General features: G+C 42.7%; 1 protein-coding gene across 1 annotated transcript; it reads right to left on the minus strand.

Moving 5' to 3' along the window:
- Positions 1-5644: 5644 nt before the first annotated feature.
- MRPL35 (mitochondrial ribosomal protein L35) lies at positions 5645-24128 on the minus strand. The gene is made up of 5 exons (XM_040335241.1): positions 24000-24128; positions 21703-21743; positions 18181-18319; positions 13143-13287; positions 5645-5916 (listed from the first exon to the last, which is right to left on the minus strand). The coding sequence occupies exons 1-5, from the start codon at positions 24056-24058 to the stop codon at positions 5728-5730; spliced, it is 573 nt and encodes a 190-aa protein (XP_040191175.1). The 5' UTR covers positions 24059-24128; the 3' UTR covers positions 5645-5727.
- Between the last annotated feature and the right edge of the window lie 137 nt (positions 24129-24265).

Genomic DNA, 24265 nt, shown 5'->3' on the forward strand with positions numbered 1-24265 from the left:
TTTCCATAATTCTCCCTGCCCAATAAGGAGGGGGAAGAAAAAACGAGTACTGTACAGTGATGAGAGGAGGAGAGGGGGGGGGGGAAGAGCCCGCAGCAGCTTCTCTCTCTCTCTCTACACAGACACGGTCGCTCCGATCTTCTGCTGCTCTGAATTCCTCTGACAGGAGGGAGGAGGGGAATGGGCAGGAAGCATCGAGAGAGACATCCAGTCCTTTTAGCGGCGGCTTGAGCAGGGGAGATGAAGGAGCTCTCTTTCTCGGACCCGCTTCTGTCATTTGCCGGCGGCGGCTGGCGGGGAGAGCAAGCGGGATGGGGATCCGCGGCACCCGCTTACACATATCACAGGCAAATTCGGCGATCGTGGGGCTCCTGTGATCGCGAGGCCTAAGGCGATCGCCTAATTGGAGAGCCGCCTCTGCTATCAGGGTTCAGTCAGACAATGCCACTGCAGTGGCCTATATAAACCACCAAGGCGGTACCAGGAGTCGTTCAGCTCTGAAGGATATGAATCACATACTAGCCTGGGCAGAGGGACATGTGTTGATTCTATCTAAAACAATTGGCTTCCAGGTTTAATTGCCAAGTCTTAATTGAATAAGCTGAAGTTAGAAGCCGATTGGCTACTATGCACAGCTGCACCATATTCTGAGTGCACCAGCTTTGGTAAATCTCCTTTGTTCCTTGCTGCCATGTTAAAGCAAGATGGAATAGTTCTGTTTTACTTTCAGTAAAATGTATTCTTAAACCACTACACATGACTGAGTCTTCTTTTCTTCTTCTGAGTAAGCAGTTCCCCTATACCGAAGAGTTATGAAGTTCTACTAAAGGGCTCTGTCAGGAAGGGGTAGTTGGCCTATACAAGATAGGATACTGTGTTGGAGATAAGCATTTTGGTCTCCTATTAAATAATGAATTGATTATCTTAATTATTAATAACTAATACATTAATCAACTAATAATTGAAGTAGACCAACTTTTGGGGCTGCAGTGTCCTCCTGGCCTGCATGTAGCATCAATCCCTCTTGGAGCTACTGGTGATAGGGAGGATCTGAATACAAGGTGTTCACCAGATGGTACTGTACTATGGATAAGTAAGCAATGAGATCTGGGGTTTGGGTCTACAATCCCTCCCATGTCTAGTCCTTTTTGGATAGCCCTTGTGGGTTCTGGCGCTTAGAGAAACCTATAGTAAGGAGCGATTACACACTTGTGATGAATAGTGTCACTGTTACTTATCTATGATGTCATAGCCAGAGGATTGGAGCTGGATAGAAATCAAATATCTATTAATGTAAAATAATATTTTAAGGCATCACAGACAACATTAAAAAACATACAGTGTTTTCGAACCATAAAGAAGGCTTTAACTTGATTTTGAACCAAGTACCACATAATACAGACCTTAATAGAGTATTTACATCTTGGCAAATTAAATCCAGGGTGGATCGCTTTCCAGAGTGTGGCTAATCAGTCACTGTCAGGTGTTCTGTGAATGATCCTGCTGCCTTCTGAAAGCCTGTTTAATTTTTTCTTCTGCTGAATGGCAATTTCTTTTCTGGCCAATGCACCACAATCTAGAGACAAACAGTCGGCCTGATAGACGCCTATCTGAACAGATAATTGCCCACAGGTTCTGACCTCTAGGACTCGTGCAATAGCAGCATACATGGGGTTCAGCCTTATGAGCTCCTATCTGACTTGTCTAACAATTGTAAAACTTGCATTTATATACCCTTACAAGCCTTATCTTAGCCATCTCTCCAAGATATGATTGGTTGCCAAGATCTACGTCAATGTACCACCTGTTCTACAACCAGACAAACTTAATTATTTCCAGAATTCCTACAGTATATGTTCATTAAAGGGATTTATAACTGGTTTTGTCCAATTAAAAACACTTGTGTAGAGACAGTCTGGCACCCAGCTGTGATCAAACCTTCCTTGTCCCGATAAGACTCCACCAGTTTCAAAGATAAGAGATTTAGGACTTTGGGAGAATTACATTTTAATAACCCCTCCTTATGTGTTATGTCTTACTTTATAATTCTATATGTATGTATTTGTGAATTTGCAACACCTGCAATGCAAAGCATTTTGGAGGCAGCATGTGCACAGCCCTCACCCCATTCCCCTTCAAATGTATGTTAGTCTTTAGGTGGGTGGTTGGGTGACAGTAGGATCGCAGCTCAACCACCTGTTTCTACCACCTTCGTCTGGCCACCCGACATAATGAGGCCTTATTGTACTTGAACTGCTTGTTCGGATTTGTAAATACAAGGTGTGGCACGGGTTACCTTTAACACCAGGTCTAGAAATTAATAGGAACTAGTGTAAAGGGAACAGAAATACAGACATACAAATTCTAGGGGTTGGGCTTCAGTGGACTCTGGTGTATCCAATAAAGCTAACCTGTCATGACAGAGACATGAGGGTTTATATTTTCACCTGAATATAATAGCTGCCTGGCTGTATCCATTTTAGGTTGTACATTTTCCTCTTGTGACAGCTTTCTTTGAAAGACAACGTAAAAATCTGACTATTTATTTGTCTCTCTCCAATACTTACTTTCTATGTTGGTGAAGTGAAGGGATGCATTCTTGCCTTTACACTTAAAAAATGTGCATATACCATGCATTTGTAATATGTTGATATTGCTTGTAATGGGTTTTTGAATCAACAGGTATTTTATTGAGTTTTAAAAAGAGGTATACAAAAGGTTAGGTGCACATTGTAGAAATATACAGAATAATGTTCAACAACGAGAATCACATAAAGTGGAATATACAAGAAAAATATGCATTTAAATGTGGCCAGAATGGAGGCCAGTCATTAAGTACACTTAACTATTCTAACTGACATTTGTTTGTACTGTTATGACATTTAAGACGCCATGCCTCTGCCTGTCCAAATTGACCAAGCCTGGTCAAATTTTGTACAAGAGAGGGAGTTTATCGCCAGTAAGCGTTCATACATGTAGTTTTTGTTAGATAGCGGTAGTCACCTCTGAGACATTTAGGGAATTGCCTGTCTTCCATCTCCAGTATACCGGTGAAACTCGAAAAATGTGAATATTATGCAAAAGTTCATTTATTTCACTAATGCAACTTAAAAAAGGTAAAACTAATATGTTTTAGACTCATTACATACAAAGCAAGATAGTTCAAGCCATGATTTGTCATAATTGTGATGATTATGGCTTACAGCTCATGAAAACCCCAAATCCTGCAAAGGGTTCCTAAGCCTTTACAGTAAATGGTCTCTCAGTCTGGTTTAGTAGGAATCACAATCATGGGAAAGACTGCTGACCTGACAGTTGTGCAGAAAACCATCACCGACACCCTCCATAAGGAGGGAAAGCCTCAAAAAGGTAATTGCAAAAGAAGTTGGATGTTCCCTAAGTGCTGTATCAAAGCACATTAATAGAAAGTTATGTGGAAGGGAAAAGTGTGGAAGAAAAAGGTGCACAAGCAGCAGGGATGACTGCAGCCTGGAGAGGATTGTCAGGAAAAGGCCATTCAAAAGTGTTGAGGACTTTCACAAGGAGTGGACTGAGGCTGGAGTCAGTGCATCAAGAGCCACCACACACAGACGGATCCTGGACATGGGCTTCAAATGTCGTATTCCTCTTGTCAAGCCACTCCTGAACAACAAACAATGTGAGAAGCGTCTTACCTGGGCTAAAGAAAAACAGACCTGGTCCGGTGCTCGGTGGTCCAAAGTCCTATTTTCTGATGAGAGCACATTTTGGATCTCATTTGGAAACCAAGGAGTCAGAGTATGGAGGAAGAATGGAGAGGCACACACTGCAAGATGCTTGAAGTCCAGTGTGAAGTTTTCACAGTCTGTGTTGATTTGGGGAGCCATGTCATCTGCTGGTGTTGGTCCACTGTGCTTCGATAAGTCCAGGGTCAACGCAGCCGTCTACCAGGAGATTTTGGAGCACTTCATGCTTCCTTCTGCAGACGAGCTCTATGGGGATGCTGACTTCATTTTCCAGCAGGACTTGGCACCTGCCCACACTGCCAAAAGCACCAAAACTTTGTTCAATGACCGTGGGATTACTGTGCTTGATTGACCAGCAAACTCGCCTGACCTGAACCCCATAGAGAATCTATGGCACATTACCAAGAGAAAGATGAAAGACATGAGACCAAACAATGCAGAAGAGCTGAAGGCCGCTATTAAAGCATCTTGGTCTTCCATAACACCTCAGCAGTGCCACAGACTGATATCTTCCATGCCACGCCACATTGAGGCAGTAATTGCTGCAAAAGGGGCCCAAACCAAGTAGTGAGTACATATGCATGCTTATACTTTTCAGAGGTCCGATATTGTTCTATGTACAATCCTTGTTTTATTGATTGCATGTAATTATCTAATTTTCTGAGATTGTAGATTTGGGGTTTTCATGAGCTGCAAGCCATAATCATCACAATTATGACAAATCACAGCTGGAACTGTCTTGCTTTGCATGTAATGAGTCTCATATATTAGTTTCACCTTTTAAGTTGCATTAGTGAAATAAATGAACTTTTGCACAATATTATAATTTTTCGAGTTTCACCCGTAGAGTCATGAAGGAGTGGAAGAGGACTCCGGTGGCAACCTGTGACACTCTGGTGAACTCCATGTCCAAGAGGGTTAAGGCAGTGCTGGAAATAATTGTTGTTGCCAGCGATTTAGACATTAATGGTTGTGTGTTGAGTTATTTTGAGGGGACAGCAAATTTACACTGTTATACAAGCTGTACACTCACTACTTTACATTGTAGCAAAGTGTAATTTCTTCAGTGTTGTCACATGAAAAGATATACAGTAATAAAATATTTACAAAAATGTGAGGGGTGTACTAACTTGTGTGAGATACTGTAAATTCCCACCTACATACAACGATTTGGCTTTGGGATTTCTCAGAATGTTTATGAAAAAATTATAAATCAACATGTTTATGCAGGACTGTTACCTTATTTTCCGGCGTATAAGACGACCTTGTATACCTAAAAATATCCCCCAAAAATCGGGGGTCGTCTTATATTAGTATTAGTATTATATGCAGAGTCAGACTGCGGGCGTCCATTGTTCAAAAGCCGTGCCTCCTCCTCGGACGTCCAAGATAGGCGGAACACTGAACACAGGCTCTGCTGGGAAACCGTGTTCTTTTCCGTGATAGGCGGAACACTGTTTCCCAGCAGAGCCTGTGTTCCGCCTATCTTAGACGTCCGAGGAGGAGGCGCGGCTTTTGAACACTGGACGCCCGTAGCCTGATTCTGTATGTCAGGAATAAGATATGTAAATGGGCACCGTGAGGTGAGGCATGCAATGGGCACCGTGAGGCATGCAATGGGCACCGTGAGGCATGCAATGGGCACCGTGAGATTTAAAAAAAAAAAAAAAAAAGCTGACTAAAGCCTGTTCCTGTCAGCGGTTGTTCTGGCTACCCCTCAGCTTCTAGACAGACTAGTCGGAAGGGGGTCGTCTTATAAGGCAAGTATATCCCAAAACCTTTTAGCTAGAAAATTAGGGGGGGGGGGGGTCGTCTTATACGCTGGCAAATACGGTATGTCCCTGTTTTTTTATTTTAGCTATTCTTAGGCTTTAAGTTATAAGCTGTTCAGCAAACACAAAAGAGGCAACACAAAGAAATTCTCACCTATTTCAAAGTCATATTTTATTACAATTCACAAAAGAATTTACATGGTAAAAGATACAAGAGTAGTAAGCTGATCCTACACTTTCAGATTGGTGCGGTCGTGGTATTTCTGGTAAGGATCATCGACGTACCAGTTCCTCCTCTTCCAGAAGGATGTTGTCATTTTATCAAGCAGTTTGCTCTGCGTTTTGTTACAGAAAACGATTTCTCTCAGGCGTTTTTTCCTGGCTGCCCTTTTCTTCCACAGTTTCTTCTTATAACCGGCCTGCGAAATGAAAAAGTTTATTAGAATTTATAAAGAACGCCAGTGAAAACACAAATCAGTTAAAAACATACATAGCATCAGGTTATATCCACTTGATAGGAGTTTATTTTAAATGCGAGCTCTGCATGGACAAAGCTTTAACCAGTCTTCAATTATTTCAATAAAATTTGGGTGGAAGCACCCGGGCAACCCAGTCACGATTATTTTTTCTTGATTGGTAGTGGCTTAAACCTTTATGTATAACTTTACTGATTGAGAGCCTCTTCCAAAAACACATTCCTCTCTCTGTATTGAATATATATATATATATATATGTGTGTATGTGTGTATGTGTGTATGTGTGTATGTGTGTATGTGTGTATGTGTGTATGTGTGTATGTGTGTATGTGTGTATGTGTGTATGTATATATATATATATGTATGTGTATATATATATATATATATATATATATATATATATATATATATATATATATATATATATATATATATATATATATATATATATATATATATATATATATATATATATATATATATATATATATATATATACACACATATATATATATACACATATATATATATACACACATACATATATATATATATACACACATATATATACACATATATATACATACACACACACACACACACACACACACATACATACATACACACACACACACACACATGCACTTTTGCACGCTGAAAGTTCTCACCCGGCTAACCTTATACGTAGCATTCCATATGCACAGTATTTAAGGTTACGACGAAACTGTACCCACACCAATGACTTCATCCAACAGGCTAACCTGTTACTGTAACCTCTTGCGTGCAAGCGTAGCCGTAAGTCACTCTTACGTAAGGCTTTTAATCAAGCACTTCGGCAGTCACGCACTTCTATACTATATAAGACCAAGACTTACAACCCACAACAGACAGTCAGATTCATCACTCGGTACTCCAGTCAACATACTGGAGTACGTAATATAATGGAGAGACACTTGTCACTATTTTGTGAGGATCCAATACTTACAAAATATGTAAACTCCAAACCAGAAATCACTTTCAGGAGATCAAGATCACTCCAAGACAAACTGACGTCCAGTCACTACACTAACCGTTTAAGTTCACATACTCCAGCAAATGGCATGACCCAATGTGGCAAATGTCCTTTTTGCCCCTGGATAAAAGTAGGCACCAGTTTCATGTTGCCTAATGGAGAGTTGTTTGTTCCAAACTTTCACGCCAATTGCGATACCCAGGGGGTAGTCTACCTAATGACTTGTAAATGTAAGGCCTTTTATGTGGGTAAAACCATCAGAAATTTTCGTTCAAGAATAAAGGATCACATTTACTATTCAGCTGGTGGTAAAATGATCACTTCAATCAGTAGACATCTTGATCTCTACCATAGATTTGACACCTCCAACATATAATTTATTGCCCTCGCTGTAATCCCTAGGGATCCACGAGGCGGCGACTGGGATAAGCAAGTTCTCCGCAGAGAAACTTTATGGATAGAATGTTTAAACGCTCTACAGGCCCCAGGCATAAATAAAGCCCAATCTTATAGACCATTTCTATAAACAGCTCAGTTTGTACTGAGTCGTTTTGGAGGGTCATCTCTATTTGGTCTGGTCAAAAATATATATCAGTGTTTTAATGTATGTCACCGACATCAGTTATCTAGTGCTCCTTTACACTCAAATTCTCCATTCATCATTCAATACCTAATTCTGTTCTTGTTCATTGCTGAAATGGTACGCACTTTGTTCCATTAGAATTCTAAAATGGTCCTGCTGCAATTCAATTTATACCTTAATATTTGTCTTATATACACATACCTCATTCCGCATGTGTTTTTTAGCCAACTCTGCTCGCGTTTTAGGAAAATTCATTTTTTGGAGTTTTTCTGTCCAATAATACTGTTTACTTTCATTTTTGTATTATTCATTATCACTATGCTATACTAGGTGCATATTGATATGTCGACCCACTTCCCGATGCCCTGTTCCCCTCTTCAGGGGCTTTTGGCAACCTTGGAGACACTTTTCTATATTACTGGCTATTTTAGGTTACCCTTTGAACATTATGTGCCCGCTGCCGACATCGCCAGTCAATTTCAACACCGATCGCCATGTCACTACGGACCACTAGGTGGCGATCTTACACCTGCTGGTCTGTCCTTTGCTGCTGTGATGCATCTGCGGTGCTCTACCTCCTTGGTACGCACTGTCGGATGTTACAGTGATCTTACAGGCATTTGTCCTACGGCGACTTGGCTCTCAGGTTAGCAGATTTACCTTTGCAGCTGTTCTGAGCCATGTTCTCTACACACTATGGTGTTTGATCTGGCTATTTATCCCTATGTTTTGCAGTGACTTTACCGGGTTTTGGTCTATGTGCTCTGTTTGTGAACCCTCATTGACAACCACCTAAGAGATGTATTTGAAGCCTGCTCATTTGGAATAGTTTGGCGACATTTCAATCTATCCATACCTCTCCATAGTTCAGGCTCATTCACTGGCTAGAGTGTGGGTAAGTTAATTACCATCTCTAATGTGAACCCTGTAGCCATTTAACTATTATACTCAAGTGAATTTAATTTAATTCATTTTCATGATCTATTTTGCAGTTACTTTCCCTCTAGCCATTATATCAACCCAGTCTGCTGTAGGCGTTTTGACCCTCCTCTGACAGCTGTATACACGCTTTCTGTGCATGCTGTTATCTTTTACTGCAGAACATTTTTTCTGCTTTTTATTTTTGAGACCGGAATATCGTATATATATATGCCTAGTGAGTATTCTTACTATTACCATTATTACTTGATTGTTTTGCTATACTTACTTTATTATATCTTTTATGCTACATTATTCTGCACGCCCCCATAATGTTCTCATTTGGGTCCTTTGTTGCCATCCTTGGTGTCCCGAAGGCTTTTGAGGAAGCGTGGTGACACGCGAAACATGTCAAGCTCATCCAGTCTCCGCTCCAAACTATACCAAGTATAAGTGGCCAACCCACCCTCCAAGCTTATTCTGTGACATTTTATTCTATTTTGCCTTGGAAGTGTATTTATTATGGTATCTCCCACTCATTATACTTATGTTGTTTGGTTATGGACTGGTGCCTAAGTATGTTGCTTTATTAAGTGTTTTGGGAAATATATTCTCTACGTAAACTATCCTAATAAATAATTTTTATATTTTTGATAAATATTGGTTCATTACTGTGCCTACAAAGTCCATGAATAGCCCCTTGTATTATTCTTTCTTTAACCAGTCTTCGCTTTGAAATGCCTTAAAAATACTTAAGTGGAAATTTGCCTTCTGTCCTCCCCATCTGTGCTCTATGCTGGCATAGATGGGTAACAGCCATACATCTTAATTGCCAGCATCCTTACACATATTCATATTGCAAAAGATAGTGGGGTATAGAGGTCAACCGATATGAGTTTTTCTCTGGCCGATATATAATGCAGATTAAGAAAAAAAAAAAAAAAAAAAAAAAAAAAAAAAAAAAAAAAAAAAAAAAAAAAAAAAGTACACACCTCACCTACTCCACTCCTTCCTGCTTGCTCCTGTCACTCTAGCACACACCTGATGTCCTCAGTACAGATGGCACTGGCAGGTGGCACTGGTTTGGAACTGGCAGGTGGCACTGGTTTGGAACTGGCAGGTGGCACTGGTTTGGAACTGGCAGGTGGCACTATTAGCACTGGTTGGCACCGATTGACACTATTGGCAGGTGGCAATGGCAGTTGGACCTGGTTGGCACCGATTGGCGGTGGCACTGGCTGGCGACACTGGCGGATGACACTAATTGGCGGTGGCTGGGGGCACTGGCAGGTTTCACACTGAGCCGAGTGTAACTGTGTGTGACACAGGAGAGAGAGTGCTGTAAGAGTTGAGTTTGATGTGGGGGTGGGCAGGACCCGGCCACGGTGGGCCGGACCCAGCAGCTATATTACACCAGCCAATGATTGAGCTGCTTAAGAAAGGGGGCGGGGTCACATGTAGCGGCCCGCCCAGATACCATCCCATTGGCTGTAGCTGCTGGGTCCCACCTACCCCCGACATCAAGTTCAATATCCGACAGCTCTTCTCTCTCTCCCCCCCCCTCTGTTACTTGTCAGTTTCACACTCAGTGCGGCGCTTGATGCTTGCCAGAGCCGCCGAGTGTGGAGAAGGGAGGTGGAACTGCGGTCAGTGTAAAATATCGGCCTAAATTTGATAATAGTCGGCCAATGCCAATTTATCAAAAATGGCCAAGTATCGGCCGGTTGACCTCTAGTGGGGTGACCAGGTCTGTTAGATTAAGGGGTGCCTGTTGGACTTTGTCCTCATATTTAGACACCCTCCTTTGCAGCCACCTAACTAGTTCAGGGGAGCCAATGTGCGTTTCTTGTATTGTATATATTTTCCTGGGAAAGGGATTCATTTTCTATTTATTTTACAGTTAATTTAGTTGGTATTTTGCAGGTTATATTGGAAAAAACAAAAAACAAAAACACAAGATCGAGATGATTTTTAATAACACTTCTTGGGAATGCATCACAGATTTACAAGGAAATTTGAAGAAGCTTGAGGTCATATGAATAAATATTTGCTCCTACTCCTCTAATGTTTTGTTTTGAATTCTTAGAATTTCTCATAACCGATCTCTAGAGCAGTGGTTCTCAACCTTCTAGTGCCGTGACCCCTTGTTAAAATTTCCCAAGTTGTGGGGACCCCTAACAGTAAAATAATTTTTGTAGAGGATGTTGTCGGCACCCAAGGCAAGACAAGTAATTTGCGCCCATAACCCATGGACATTTATCGCTCCCTGAGTCCCTTCCACTCGTACGGTATTAAAACCCCTTATGGTACATACTTTCTCTTTTTTTCCCTTTTATCTCTCTCTATCCTAATTTCTTGTTGTTGCCCCCCCCCCCCCCCACATACCTCGCTCTCTAGCCGTCTTTCTTGTTCTCTTATTCTTCCTCCCCCTTTTTCTTTGTTCCTCCCCCTCTTTTCATATATTCTTTATTTTTTATTCCCTCTCTTACTCTTTGGTGGGGGGTGAGGGGAATGGTATGAGTGGCAGTGCAGCGGGGGGTTCTCATCAGCCAACTTTGGTGCTCTTGATCTGAGAACTGTAGTGGGGGCTTTTAATGGCAACTATAATCACAGGTAGTGTTACTCACTGTGTCTCTGACTTTGTGGTGTCTTGTAGCAGTGACACCTATGCGAGAAATCAGGAGATAGGGTCTCCTCCAGCCCCTCCCACTTCACATTCCTCACCAGTCAGCTGACCTCTAGTCTCTACCCCCCAGCCATGCCATGAACTGAATGGGCGGCTGCAATGAAGCTGAGTGGGCAGCCGCATGCTCCAGGAACAGCCCAGCTGGACCGCCACAGACTCCAGTGGCAGCTGCGAAAAGGCTGGTGAAGCGGTGCAGGCTTCAGGAACAGCCCAGGAACCCAAGGACCCCTGGCAAATCATCATTTGACCCCCGAGGAGGTCCCGATCCCCAGGTTGAGAACCACTGCTCTAGAGTGTTTGTGTCCAACACTATTGTTATTAATGAACTAATGCAAACTGTTCTGATGTTAATATTTACGTCTTGCTGATCATGTAATGCAAAGTGGCATGGAGTGTGGTCCTTAACCACTTCAGCCCAGGAGGATTTGGCTGCAAAAATGACCGGGCCACCTTTTGCGATTCGGCACTGCGTCGCTTTAACTGACAATTGTATGGTCGTGCAACGTGGCTCCCAAACAAAATGTACGTCCTTTTTTTCCCCACAAATAGAGCTTTTATTTGGTGGTATTTCATCATATCTGCGGTTTTTATTTTTTAAACAAAAATAGAGCAACGATTTTGAAAAAAAAAAAAAAAAAAAAAAAAAAAAAAAAGTAATATTTTTGACTTTTTGCTATATAAATATACCCCCAAAAAATGATATATATTATATATTCTTCCTCAGTTTAGGCTGATATGTATTCTTTGACATATTTTTGGTAAAAAATTAATCAAAGCAATCGCTTATTGATTGGTTTGAGCAAAAGTTATAGCGTCTACAAAATAGGGGATAGTTTTATGGCATTTTTATACATTTTTTTTTTACTAGTAATGGCGACGATCAGCGATTTTAAAGCGGGAGTTCACCCATTTATAATTTTTTTTTTTTTCTCCCCTAGATTCCTGCTCGTTCGGTCTAGGGGAATCGGCTATTTGTAGTAAAATATGAGCAGTACTTACCCGTTTTCGAGCTGCATCTTCTTCCGTCGCTTCCGGGTATGGGTCTTCGGGAGCGGGCGTTCCTTCTTGATTGACAGCCTTCCGAGAGGCTTCCGACGGTCGCATCCATCGCGTCACTCGTAGCCGAAAGAAGCCGAACGTCGGTGCGGCTCTATACTGCGCACCGACGTTCGGCTTCTTTCGGAAAATCGTGACGCGATGGATGCGACCGTCGGAAGCCTCTCGGAAGACTGTCAATCAAGAAGGAACGCCCATTCCCGAAGCCCATACCCGGAAGCGACGGAGAGGATGCATCTCGTAAACGGGTAAGTACTGCACATATTTTAAAATAAATAGCCGATTCCCCTAGTAAAAACGAGCAGGAATCTAAGGGGGAAAAGTGCCCTCTAAGGGTGAACCCCCGCTTTAATTGTGAATGCGACATTATGGCGGACACTTGACGCCATTTTGGGACCATTTTCATTTACACAGCGATCAGTGCTATACAAATCCCCTTATTACTGTGTAAATGACACTGGCAGGGAAGGGATTATACACTAGGGGCGAGGAAGGGGTTAAGTGCGTCCTAGGGAGTGATTCTAACTGTGTGGGGGCTGGACTACATGTGACACGACACTTGTCACTGCTCCCGATGACAGGGAGCAGAAGATCAGTGTCCTATCACAAGGCACCGTCGGAAATAGAGTCCGCGGGTCCCGTGGTCACGAAGCTCGCAGCAGAGGTGCCCACACGGCGCAAAATTCAATGATATATATATATATATATATATATATATATATACACACACACACACACACACACACACACACACACACGCGTTTCTTTGCGCAGCCGTGCCATTCTGCCGACGTATATGTACAGGACGCGGTCAGCAAGTGGTTAAGGCCCACATGACGCACATATGCAACCATGGCGGACAATTTTTATTTTTATGAAAACGGTGCTAATCATGATCCCATCAATATTCTTACCTTCCTTCGAATCCAGAGCCCACAGTGTAGACGCATAAATCGTTCCACTACAGATTTCACAGACTTCCTCTTCCCTTTTCGAACGCCGAAATATGTGACCGGTCTGCATGACTGTTGGAGAATGCTTGGAAGCAGCGGTAACACCCTATGAAAATAATATTGCCTGTGTCAAAATGCTGTATACAGATTTACCACTTATGTTACGAACTAAAATTTCCAGGGTATCCCAGCTTTTTTTTTTTTTTTTTGGCTCTATAAGACAGTGTTTCTCAACTCCAGTCCTCGAGGCGCCTCAACAGGTCATGTTTTCAGGATTTCCATTATTTTGCACAGGTGACTTGATCAGTTTCACTGCCTTAGTAATTACCACAGCCGTTTTATCTGAGGGAAATCCTGAAAACATGAACTGTTGGGGCGCCTTGAGGACTGGAGTTGAGAAACACTGCTATAAGAAAGATGAAATTTGCCACTTCAACCCATCAATGCATTTACAATTTACAAAATTACTAATAAGTAAAAGTTCAGATGCATGTAAACCCCAAATCTATTTTTGACTGTTTGGCATCAAGTCTCACTGTGTACAGTTTTTCCCTAAATAAGAACTGCAGTGTGCTCACATCATTTATAATAAAAACATCTTTGCCATTCTGACGCTTCCCTCCAACCACTTTGTACATTATTTTATATATACTGTGATTCTGTACTTGCCAAATATGCTGCAGAAATCTCCCTCCACTGAGTCTCCCTGCATCCATATTAACTGTTTATTTCCTGTATTTACACAGACGCACACCTTCAGCTCTCATTGGCCCTCTTATGACTCACCCCCCCTTCCTGGCAAAGGAGAGTGAGAGAGAGCGCTGTAATGTCATAAGCCTAGGCTAAAACAAGGGCAGAGGATTTATTAGATGGAAAGATGAAAAAAAATGAAATTACTGAAGGTCCGCTTTAACAAATCATTTTGTTTTTTTATGTTGAGATCCTGTCAGTAGCTGCACTTCCAGCTGCAGGCTGACAGTGTTCATCCACTACCCCACAATTACAGTGCCTTCAAAAAGTATTCAGACACCTTAACATTTTCCATATTGTCATGTTACAACCACAAATTTAAATGTATTTTATTGTGATTTTGTGTGATAGACCAACACAAAGTGGCACATAATTGTGAAGTGGAAGGAAAATTATATTTAATTTTTTTTTTACAAATAAACGTGTGAAAAATATGGCGTGCATTTGTATTCAGCCCCCCTGAGTCAATACTTTGTAGAACCACATTTCACTGCAATTACAGCTGCAAGTCTCTTTGGGGATGTCTCTACCAGCTTTACATATCTAGGAGTAACATTTTTGTCTATTCTTCTTTACAAAATAGGCCAAGCTCTGTCAGATTGGATGGAGAATGTCTGAACAGCATTTTTCAAGTCTTGCCAAAGATTCTCAATTGGATTTAGGTCTGGACTTGACTGGATCATTCTAACACATGAATATGCATTGATCTAAACCATTCCCTTGTAGCTCTGGCTGTATATTAGGGTCGTTGTCCTGCTGCAAGTTGAACCTCTGCCTCAGTCTCAAGTCTTTTGCAGACTCCAACAGGTTTTATTCTAAGACTGCCCTGTATTTGGCCCCATCCATCTTCCCATCAACTCTGACCAGCTTCCCTGTCCCTACAGAAGAAAAACATCCCCACAACATGATGCTGCCACCACCATGTTTCACAGTGGGAATTGGTGTGTTCAGGGTGATGTGAAGTGTTAGTTTTCCAACACAGAGTTTTGCTTTAAGGCCAAAAAGTAAAATTTGTCAATTTCTCCAACCTGAGCTGTTGATCTCTGCAGCTCCTCCAGAATTACCACCTCTTGCATGCTTCTCTGATTAATGCTCTCCTTGCCCGGCCTGTCAGTTTAGGTGGACGGCCATGTCTTGATAGGTTTGTAGTTGTGCCATACTCTTTCCATTTTCGGATGATGGATTGAATGAACAGTGCTCCCTGAAATGTTCAAAGCTTGGGAATTTTTTTTTAGAACCTAACCCCGCTTTAAACTTCTCCACAACTTTATCCTTGACCTTTATGATGCCGTTTGTTCACCAAGGTTCTCTATCAAACCTTTGAGGGCTTCACAGAATAGCTGTATGTATACTGAGATTAAAATATTACACACATGGACTCTATTTACTAATTAGGTGACTTCTGAAGGCAATTGGTTCCACTTGATTTTAGTTAGGGGTATTAGAGTAGAGTATAGGGGGTCTGAATACAAATGCACGCCACACTTTCCAGATATTAATTTGGTAAAAAAACTTACGTGCCACTTTGTGTTGGTCTATCTTTTAAAAACTCAATAAAATACATTCACAGTTTTGGTTGTAACATGACAAAATGTGGAAAATTCAAGGGGTATGAATACGTTTTAAAAGCACTGCAATAGCAGCATCTTCAGCCTGCCATGTGACCTTCTTCAGTTGGCCATAGGAGTTTTTTTTATCAGATCCATTAGGCAGCCCAATGGCCCACTAAAGTAGCTCACCTGGGAGGCTGAAAATGCAGCTGCAGGGTAGTTCAATAATCATATCCTCATCTGAGATTAAAGAAGAAATGAGGGGTTAAGGTACTTTTTTAAATATGCTGGCTTAACCACTCAAGACTCGGACCTTTATGCAGGTAAAGGGCCCGGCCAGTTTTTGCGTTTCGGCACTGCGTCGCTTCAACTGACAATTGCGCGGTCGTGCGACGTGGCTCCCAAACAAAATTGGCGTCCTTTTTTCCCACAAATAGAGCTTTCTTTTGGTGGCATTTGATCACCCTCTGCGGTTTTTATTTTTTGCGCTATAAACAAAAATAGAGTGACAATTTTGAAAAAAAAAAATCAATATTTTTTACTTTTTGCTATAATAAATATCCCCCAAAAAGATATAAAAAAAAAACTTTTTTTCCCCCCCCCCTTAGTTTATATTCTTCTACCTATTTTTGGTAAAAAAAAAACAAAAAAACGCAATAAGCGTTTATCGATTGGTTTGCGCAAAATTTATAGCATTTACAAAATAGGAGATAGTTTTATTGCATTTTTATAATTATATATTTTTTTTTTTTTACTACTAATGGCGGCGATCAGCGTTTTTTTTTTGTGACTGCGACATTATGGCGGACACATCGGACAATTTTGACACATTTTTGGGACCATTGTCATTTTCACAGCAAAAAATGCTATAAAAATGCATTGTTTACTGTGAAAATTGCAATTTGGGAGTTAACCACTAGGGGGCGCTGTAGGGGTTATGTGTGACCTCATATGTTTTTCTAACTGTAGGGAGGCGGGGGTGGACGTGTGACGTCATTGATCGTGTTTCCCTATATTAGGGAACAGACGATCAATGAAGCTGCCACTGTGAAGAACGGGGAAGCTGTGTTTACACACAGCTCTCCCCATTCTTCAGCTCTGGGGACCGATCGCGGGACTCCGGCGGCGATCGGGTCCTGCGGCCACGGAGCTTCATACCGGGTCGCGGGCACGCGCCCCACGGCTGGGCACTTAAAGAGGAAGTACAGGTACGTCCTTGTGCCCAGCCATTCAGCCGACGTATTTGTGCAGGAGGCGGTCCTTAAGTGGTTAAAGGGGTTGTAAAGGTACTTGTTTTTTCACCTTAATGCATTAAGGTGCAAAAACACCCGACGATTAGCAGCCCCCTGGCCAACCCCCCCCCCCCGTTTACTTACCTGAGCCCTCGAAAGCCCAGCGTCGTTAACGCGTTGGCTTCTCAGCTCATTCATTGGATGATTGATAACAGCGCAGCCATTGGCTCCCGCTGCTTTCAATCAAATCAATGATGCGGCTCGCGGGGCCAAGTGATACAGTCGGCACCTATGGCCGCCGACTATCACAGAAGCGCGCCCGCAAGCTAACCCCCCTGGGAAAGCGCTTCCCAGAAAGGGGGTTAGCTCTTGAAGGGAGGAGCCGAGAAAGCCGCCAAGGAACCCCAGAAGACGAGGATCGGGGCCACTCTGAAAAACGAGCTGCACAGTGGAGGCAAGTATGACATTTTTTTTTTTAAAGGAACCTTTACAACCCCTTTAACATGGGTGTATAATAAGGTGCAATTCACCATGTGGACTTCTTTTACTTACAGTTTTAGTAAGCACTATCCCTATATCTGACAGGAGCGATGTGACTCCCCGATTCTACCCTCTGCTGTCCATTTGCAGAAGGCTTTGTATTTTGTGATTGGGCTCATAAGATACAGAATATTCTGTTATTGGACAAGAGGAAAAGAGAGTTGGCCAGTGTGGCTGCAAACAACTCATAAGGTTCATCTTTGGAGTAAATCAATAATCCCATGGCTCAGTAAAAATGTGAATAGTAAAGCCGTCTGCAAAACCTCCTTCTAGATTCAGCCATGACCATGCCACTTATACATGTTCCACTTTTCTGCAAAGTAACAGCACAGTGCCTGGTTTACTGTTCAGGTGAGTGTCTGTTCAGCAGATGCAGCCACATATCCCAGTGGTGGAGGGGCAGAAAGAAAGGGTTAATTAATGAAGTAACTGCCCTTCTAAACATTCAAACAGCAAACAGACTATTACTAGGCCCTATATGAAAGATTAAGTGCCCATGCTGGAAAAACAAAGAGGGAGAAAAGAAATGGCAGCCAATTCACGATTATGGTAATATTTGTTAACTATTTAGCCTTACCTTTAATTCTCCTTTGAAGTGAAATTTTGGCTATGCACCTAAATAGCCATTAAACTGTCCCCTCCCCCCTAACACCACCTATGCCAACTAATCTTTGTAGGAAAGATACTTGCCCATTTTTAGCCTGCTCCGGGGCAGTCACATGACCTCCGTATCAACCAGCTTCAGTTACAGGGGAGGAGAGAGCACTCCAACAAGGACTGCTCCCTCCTCTCCCCTGCAGCTGTGTTGGCTGGCACAGGGGAGCCAAATCAGATGCCCGGATCGGAGGCTAGTTAGGTGTATAATCCGGAATTCCACTAAAAAACACATACAAATAGATCCAGACAACAGCAAGAAAATGACCTCACCTGCTGAGTATAGAGGTGTTCTGTGTCAATAGTTGGGTATTAGATGGAGACAAGAAGACCCCTGGTGTGGATTTAGTGAGCCCGGATATTCCTCTTACATGACTGGTTACAGGGGGAGACAGCACAGGCTTCCAGAGGACTGCAAAAGACAAGAAAGAAATCACTACATCTACACAGCAGACAATATAAATGAGAGTATGGGGGATGCCAGATAAATTTATAGTAGTCAAAGCCCTTGTGCACACGGGTACATTCTGAATGTCGCCTGCTTGTGGAGGAACCGATTGAACGTCACTCAGTGCATGGTCCTGCGCTGTTTGACAAAAGCTTTTCATTCGATCGGAATTTTGTTGATGGAGCCTGTTGGAAAATTTACAGTTGAACAGTGGCTGCATCGGCTGTTCTCGTATTTTCACAACCGTCCAGGCCAGCTGTCAAAATACAATAGCCACAGCGGGAGTTTCATTTATCCCCATTGTATAGTATGGATGGAAGAAACTTTTCAGCTCGTAGGTTAGCTTTAGTAATCGGTCCATTTGTAACCGATCTTTTGAAAAGAGAAGGAAAATGCACTACCATGCGGGTTTTTCATTTATCCATTTAGCATCGTTTTCATTTCCTCTCAATTCACCCCAGAGATTAATCTGATGCTGCCTGGTAAAGGAGCTACTTTCCTCCCTGCTTTTTAAGTACCAGTCGCTGAAAACAGTCTTCATCTGTAGATGAATCAAATGAGATTCACCCATTCAAGTATAAAAAGGTCCTTTGGGAGCAATGTTATATCCACCAGGACTGGCTGTAGTTTGGAGCAGCAGAAGAATGGATATCAATGTTGTTTACCAGGGAGCATCCAGATGTATCTCTGAGGTTGTAAATGGACAGCAGAGTCTGTTTACTCCCAGCTGCCTATACAGCAGAGCAGGCTCTGCCATTGTGTCTGCTTTGCAGAAGACCCCTTTCACACTGAGTGCTGTGTGAAGCTTGAGTGCTTTCACACCGGGGCGGTAAGCTTGTGGGACATTAGAAAAAGTCCCGCAAGCAGCATCTTTGGAACGGCGTGGGAGCACTGTATATAACGCTTCTACGCCACCCCTGCCCATTGTAATAGGCAGCACTTCAGAAGTGCAACACGGGCGCTTTTAACCCTTTCTTTAACCACTAGCGGCCAAAAAGCACTGCTAAAACCAGCAGTGCTTTACAGCTAACAGACCTGCTACACCAGTTTGAAAGGGCTCTAAACTCATCCGCCCTACTTTGCTCTGATCAGCAGGGGTTCAGTGGACAGATCCCCTGTCCATCTCAATGTAAAAGGGACCTTATTGTCAACCAGTATATTGAGCATATTTATCAATGTGGCATATAGGACAATTTGCTCAATATTTGCTTCCCCATAGCAAGCAATGTGATCTTTCTCCCAGTGCATTATGAAACAACAAAAAGAAGAGAATTGTCCCCCAGCCACAAGACTCAAAAGGGGGAGATTTACTAAAACTGTTGCGCACATAGTATCTGGTAAACTGTGCATACTAACCAATCAGCTTCTAGGTTTTAACCCCCGGTTCACACAATGCAGCTTTACAATTGTGCCACTTCAGTGCGATTTCATGTCTGGCTTGCCAATATCTATGCCACTTCATGCACAGACGTCTATGCAAGTCACACATGAAATCACCAAAGATAGTGCAGGAGCCTTTTTCATAGTCGTTCTGATTTGAACGATTCCGTAGCCACAAACAGAGTACGACATGTCATGTGCTTTTAAACTTTCAGGTCGCACCAGCGTGAACTGGACTAATTGTTCAGCTCATCTGAACAAGCTGAATTTAAAAGCCGATTGGATACTATGCACAGCTGCACCAGATTCTGTGTGCTCCAGTTTTAGTAAATCTCTCTCAGTATGTATGCAAGACTTTTGTAACATATCATAGAACCAAATACATGTGTGAATAGGAAGCAGCCTGCACCAAGTTTATGTGTTGCCTACTAGTTATGGGGCAGTGAAGCTGCAGCTACGTATTTAATAAGTACCGGGAACTGTCCTGGAACTAGAATGCAACACACGGATAGGGGAATACTTGCTTCCCTCAGTATTCAAAGCCTAACTCCCAGTTTACTTTAAGTAGTTCATTTGGGCCCTGCTGGCCCAAACCAAATTGGCCAAAGTCAGTATTGTATAAACTGTATGTAGCGTCATATACATGCATTATATAGTGCCGTGTTCAGCGGTAGTACAGGGAATTCTCACCTGCTGCCGGAACAACATTTGGTCAGGCTGAGCGCTGCTTAGTCCTTTACAGATAGACTTGTATTCTCAGACACTGCATACAGGGGTTCATTTGATTGGCTAAGGTAGATATTATGATGTCACCTGCCCACCTCTCCTCCCTCAGAGGCAGGCTTATCTTCATTGATAAAAATACACAGCTTCCTGTGACTGGTTGAGCCTGACTAAATTTTGTCCCAGCAGCAGATGGGAAGTTCCTGCATCACTGCCAGAACACATCGCTGTACAGTTGTGCTCAAAAGTTTGCATCCCCCTTGGAGAATTGGTAATATACAGTATGTACCTTTTTTAAAGAAATACACATGGGATTCAGCTGTAGGTGATAACAGAATGGCACAATCATAAAACAAAGCAACACGTAAACAAATTAAATGCCCCCTGTTCAAAAGTCTGCATCTCCTTAGTGCCTAATACTGTGTATGGCCCCCCTTAGCATCAATGACAGCATGCCATCTTTTGTAATAGTTGTCTGAGGCCCCCAAATTCTTGCAGGTGGTATAGCTTCCCACTCATCTTGGTAAAATGCCTCCAGGACATGCAAAGTCTTAAATCGTCTTGCATGAACACCATGTTTGAGATCTCGGTGATATTCAGGTCAGGAGACTGATGACCACTACAGAACCTTCACAGTATTCTGTTGTAACCATGCAAGGGTCAACGTAGCCTTGTGCTTGGGGTCATTGTTGTGCTGGAACGTCCAAGAGAGGCCCATGTGCAGCTTTCGTGCAGAAGAATGCAAATTGTCTGCCAGTATTTTCTGATACCATGCTGCATTCAACTTTCCATCATTATTTTTTACAAGATTCCCCATGCCTTTAGAACTCACAACTCACCAAAACATCAGTGAGCCAGCACCATGCTTCACAGTAGGTATTCTTGTCGCTAAAGGCCTTGTTGACCCCTCTGCAAACCTAGCACTAAGAGCCCTTTCACATTGGCTGTCAGCTGCATTAGTGGAAAACGCCCCTGCCATTGCAATGAATGGGCAGTGCTTCCAAAGCGCCCGAAAAAGGCTGCAACACAGGCATTTTTAACCCTTTCTTTGGCTGCTAGCGGAGGTTAAAAGCTCCCCTCTAGCAGCCAAAAAGCCCCGCTAAAACGAGTGGCGCACCGGCAGCCCAGTGTTGAAGGGTTCTAAAACGCATGTATACCCAGAGTAAGGCTATTCGGCTTTGTAAAAGAATGCATACAAGAAGAAATGTTCCCTGAACTCTATCAGATGACCACAAGTTTCCTACCTGTTCTTGCTTCAGACTGCTGAAATGTTCTTGAAAAATGCCTGAAAGACAAAGAATAAGCATATTAATTCTAGGAGGAGCGCAAGTTCCAGCACAGATCAATACAGAAAAGAAGTCGGATGCATATTTTTCTATATCTCAGCTAGAGCCGGACCCCTGAACCTGGATTTGTTGTAAAGACAGCAGGGTCTGTCTGTACAACATAACACAAAAAAATAATTTATTTATTTAAAATCGGATATTTTTGATTTTTATCAAATTTTAATAAAACGCTTTAGGAGTAAAAAAAAAAAAAAAAAAAAAAATCTATCTGAAGATCGTTTTCTATTTAAGATACATTAATAATTTAGTTTATTCAGCATGAAATTGAGCTTAGTTATGCATTATGAGGCTGCATATTCTGCAATATTTACATTTTTGGTAAACTCATTCAATGAATCCAAGCTCTGCAACTGAGATAACATGCACTGCATTAATGCATTCACACAATTTGCCAGTAACCATGAGATAAAACAAAGTTCAGGAATATTCATTTATCCCATTGTTTTGCGAATCTATGTACACTACAAACTGTATGATTGAATTGGTCCTGATATCGCTGTTTTACTAACCCGACAGCTTATTATTCTAATTAGGAAACCTTCATTTTGTTTGCAAATATTAAAGATTCTAACTACCCGCAAGAATAAGTCCTTACATTTAAAGAGCTCCTGTCATTTCAGATTCATCATGGCAGCGCCTGTTAGCGGGCATCCTCTCACCTGCTGCCGCCACATCCCTCACCTTGTTATGTCACTGCCGCATCACCAGCCGCCCCATTAAAGTGAATGAGACTGTTAGTGAGTAAACAGCGGGTCAGAGGAGGAGCGGATGAAAGACAGAAATGACAGTTGCTCTTTAAAAAATGACGATTTAAAAATGTTGGGGTCTCAAACTGGCGGCCTTCTAGCTGTTGCAAAACTACAAGTCCCATGAGGCATTGCGAGGCTGACAGTTATAAGCATGAGTCCCACGGGCAGAGGCATGATGGGACTTGTAGTTTCACAACAGCTGGAGGGCCACCAGTTTGAGACCCCTGATTTAAATCAAATCCACCCTGACGGACAATACTAAAATCTCTTTAGTAGGAAGTTCCAAGTCAACCTTTACAGACAGTTAATGCGAGGTATTTAGGAGGGTTTATGGCCAATATATCCACCATACTTCTATATACGGCCTGATATCGAGGTGGATATACTGGGATGATGGGTGAGGATAGATCCCAGTATTGTTTCTTTCAGCCTCTGATTCCCTATCAGTACAAGTGATTGGAGCGGCTATAAAGCCATCCCAGTACTTTTAACAATATATTGTATCTCTAGCGCAGACGGGGGACCCGTCGTCCCCCGCGCAGACGGGGGACCCGTCGTCCCCAGCGCAGACGAGGGACCCGTCGTCCCCAGCGCAGACGAGGGACCCGTCGTCCCCAGCGCAGACGAGGGACCCGTCGTCCCCAGCGCAGACGAGGGACCCGTCGTCCCCAGCGCAGACGAGGGACCCGTCGTCCCCAGCGCAGACGAGGGACCCGTCGTCCCCAGCGCAGACGAGTCCAATATTTCCCATCAGCCCCTGGCTGTAGGGACATATGTCCGCTGAAGATTGATCTGGTATGACCAATGGTTCCAGATGACATCTTGCTGCCCATTATACTCTATGGGAATTCCTTTAATTTATCTGTCATTCCATAGAAAACAGCTGTAATCCCAAATAATCTCAATCTTACACAATCTGCTACTCCTGTGGGAAAGGTGACATTGTTGTGTCTCTCAGATTTGCCTGCAAATGAGTTTATATTTTGCTTCCCATTATACTCTATGGACATTCCCTTCCGTCATTCACCTTTCTTATGCCATAAAAAACAATAACAATCCCACCTAATCTCAATATTAAACATGGCCACTGATATTTAAAAGTAGGTTTTCAAAAAATACATTTGAAATATCTAAAGACTCATATCATTGATTTTTTTCCCCCCATTATTCTCTATGGACATTCCATTTTGTTCCATTATTCTCTATGGGCATTCCATCTCCCTATTAAAGTCTATAGGCATTCCTTTCTGTCATTCCTTTTAGTATGTCCCCTGGCTGTACACCTCCCCATACTGTCCCTCACAGAGTCCTCAGTGGAGGTGACATGTCCTCTATCAGGGACATTGCCTATGGAGAGCCCAGTCTACCTTCCACAACGAAGCTACCGCATTCTCCGTCTTCCTCCAGGCCTGTACTACCACCACACCTCCTCCTCCCTCCCGGTACCTGAGCAGAGTTCCCGGTCGGACACACACCGCCCGGAGGGGCGCATAGGACAGCGCCATTTTCCCGAGGCCTCAGCTCCCGGACTGTACCATCTGCAGCGGAGTCCTTTCCGGACTGTACCATCCCTCTATCCGGATTGTACCATCTACCGAGACTGTACCATCTATATTGGGGGAACCACCACCCGTCTTCCTTCATACCCAGCTACTTTCAGCACTGTTTCTTTTACCCTCTCCAAACAGTCTGCATGTGCGTAGGCGGCTTGC

Source organism: Rana temporaria, chromosome 1 (genome assembly GCF_905171775.1).
Source record: "Rana temporaria chromosome 1, aRanTem1.1, whole genome shotgun sequence".
Classification (NCBI taxonomy): domain Eukaryota; kingdom Metazoa; phylum Chordata; class Amphibia; order Anura; family Ranidae; genus Rana; species Rana temporaria.

Excerpts from the sequence above, each read along its gene's own strand:
- MRPL35 (XM_040335241.1), bottom strand. The coding sequence starts at position 24,058 with ATGGCGCTGTCCTATGCGCCCCTCCGGGCGGTGTGTGTCCGACCGGGA. Across the intron at positions 18,320-21,702 it reads GCAGTCTGAAGCAAGAACAG|TCCTCTGGAAGCCTGTGCTG; the intron begins GTAGGAAACTTG and ends TGTCTTTTGCAG. Across the intron at positions 5,917-13,142 it reads GGCTCTGGATTCGAAGGAAG|GCCGGTTATAAGAAGAAACT; the intron begins GTAAGAATATTG and ends TTCATTTCGCAG.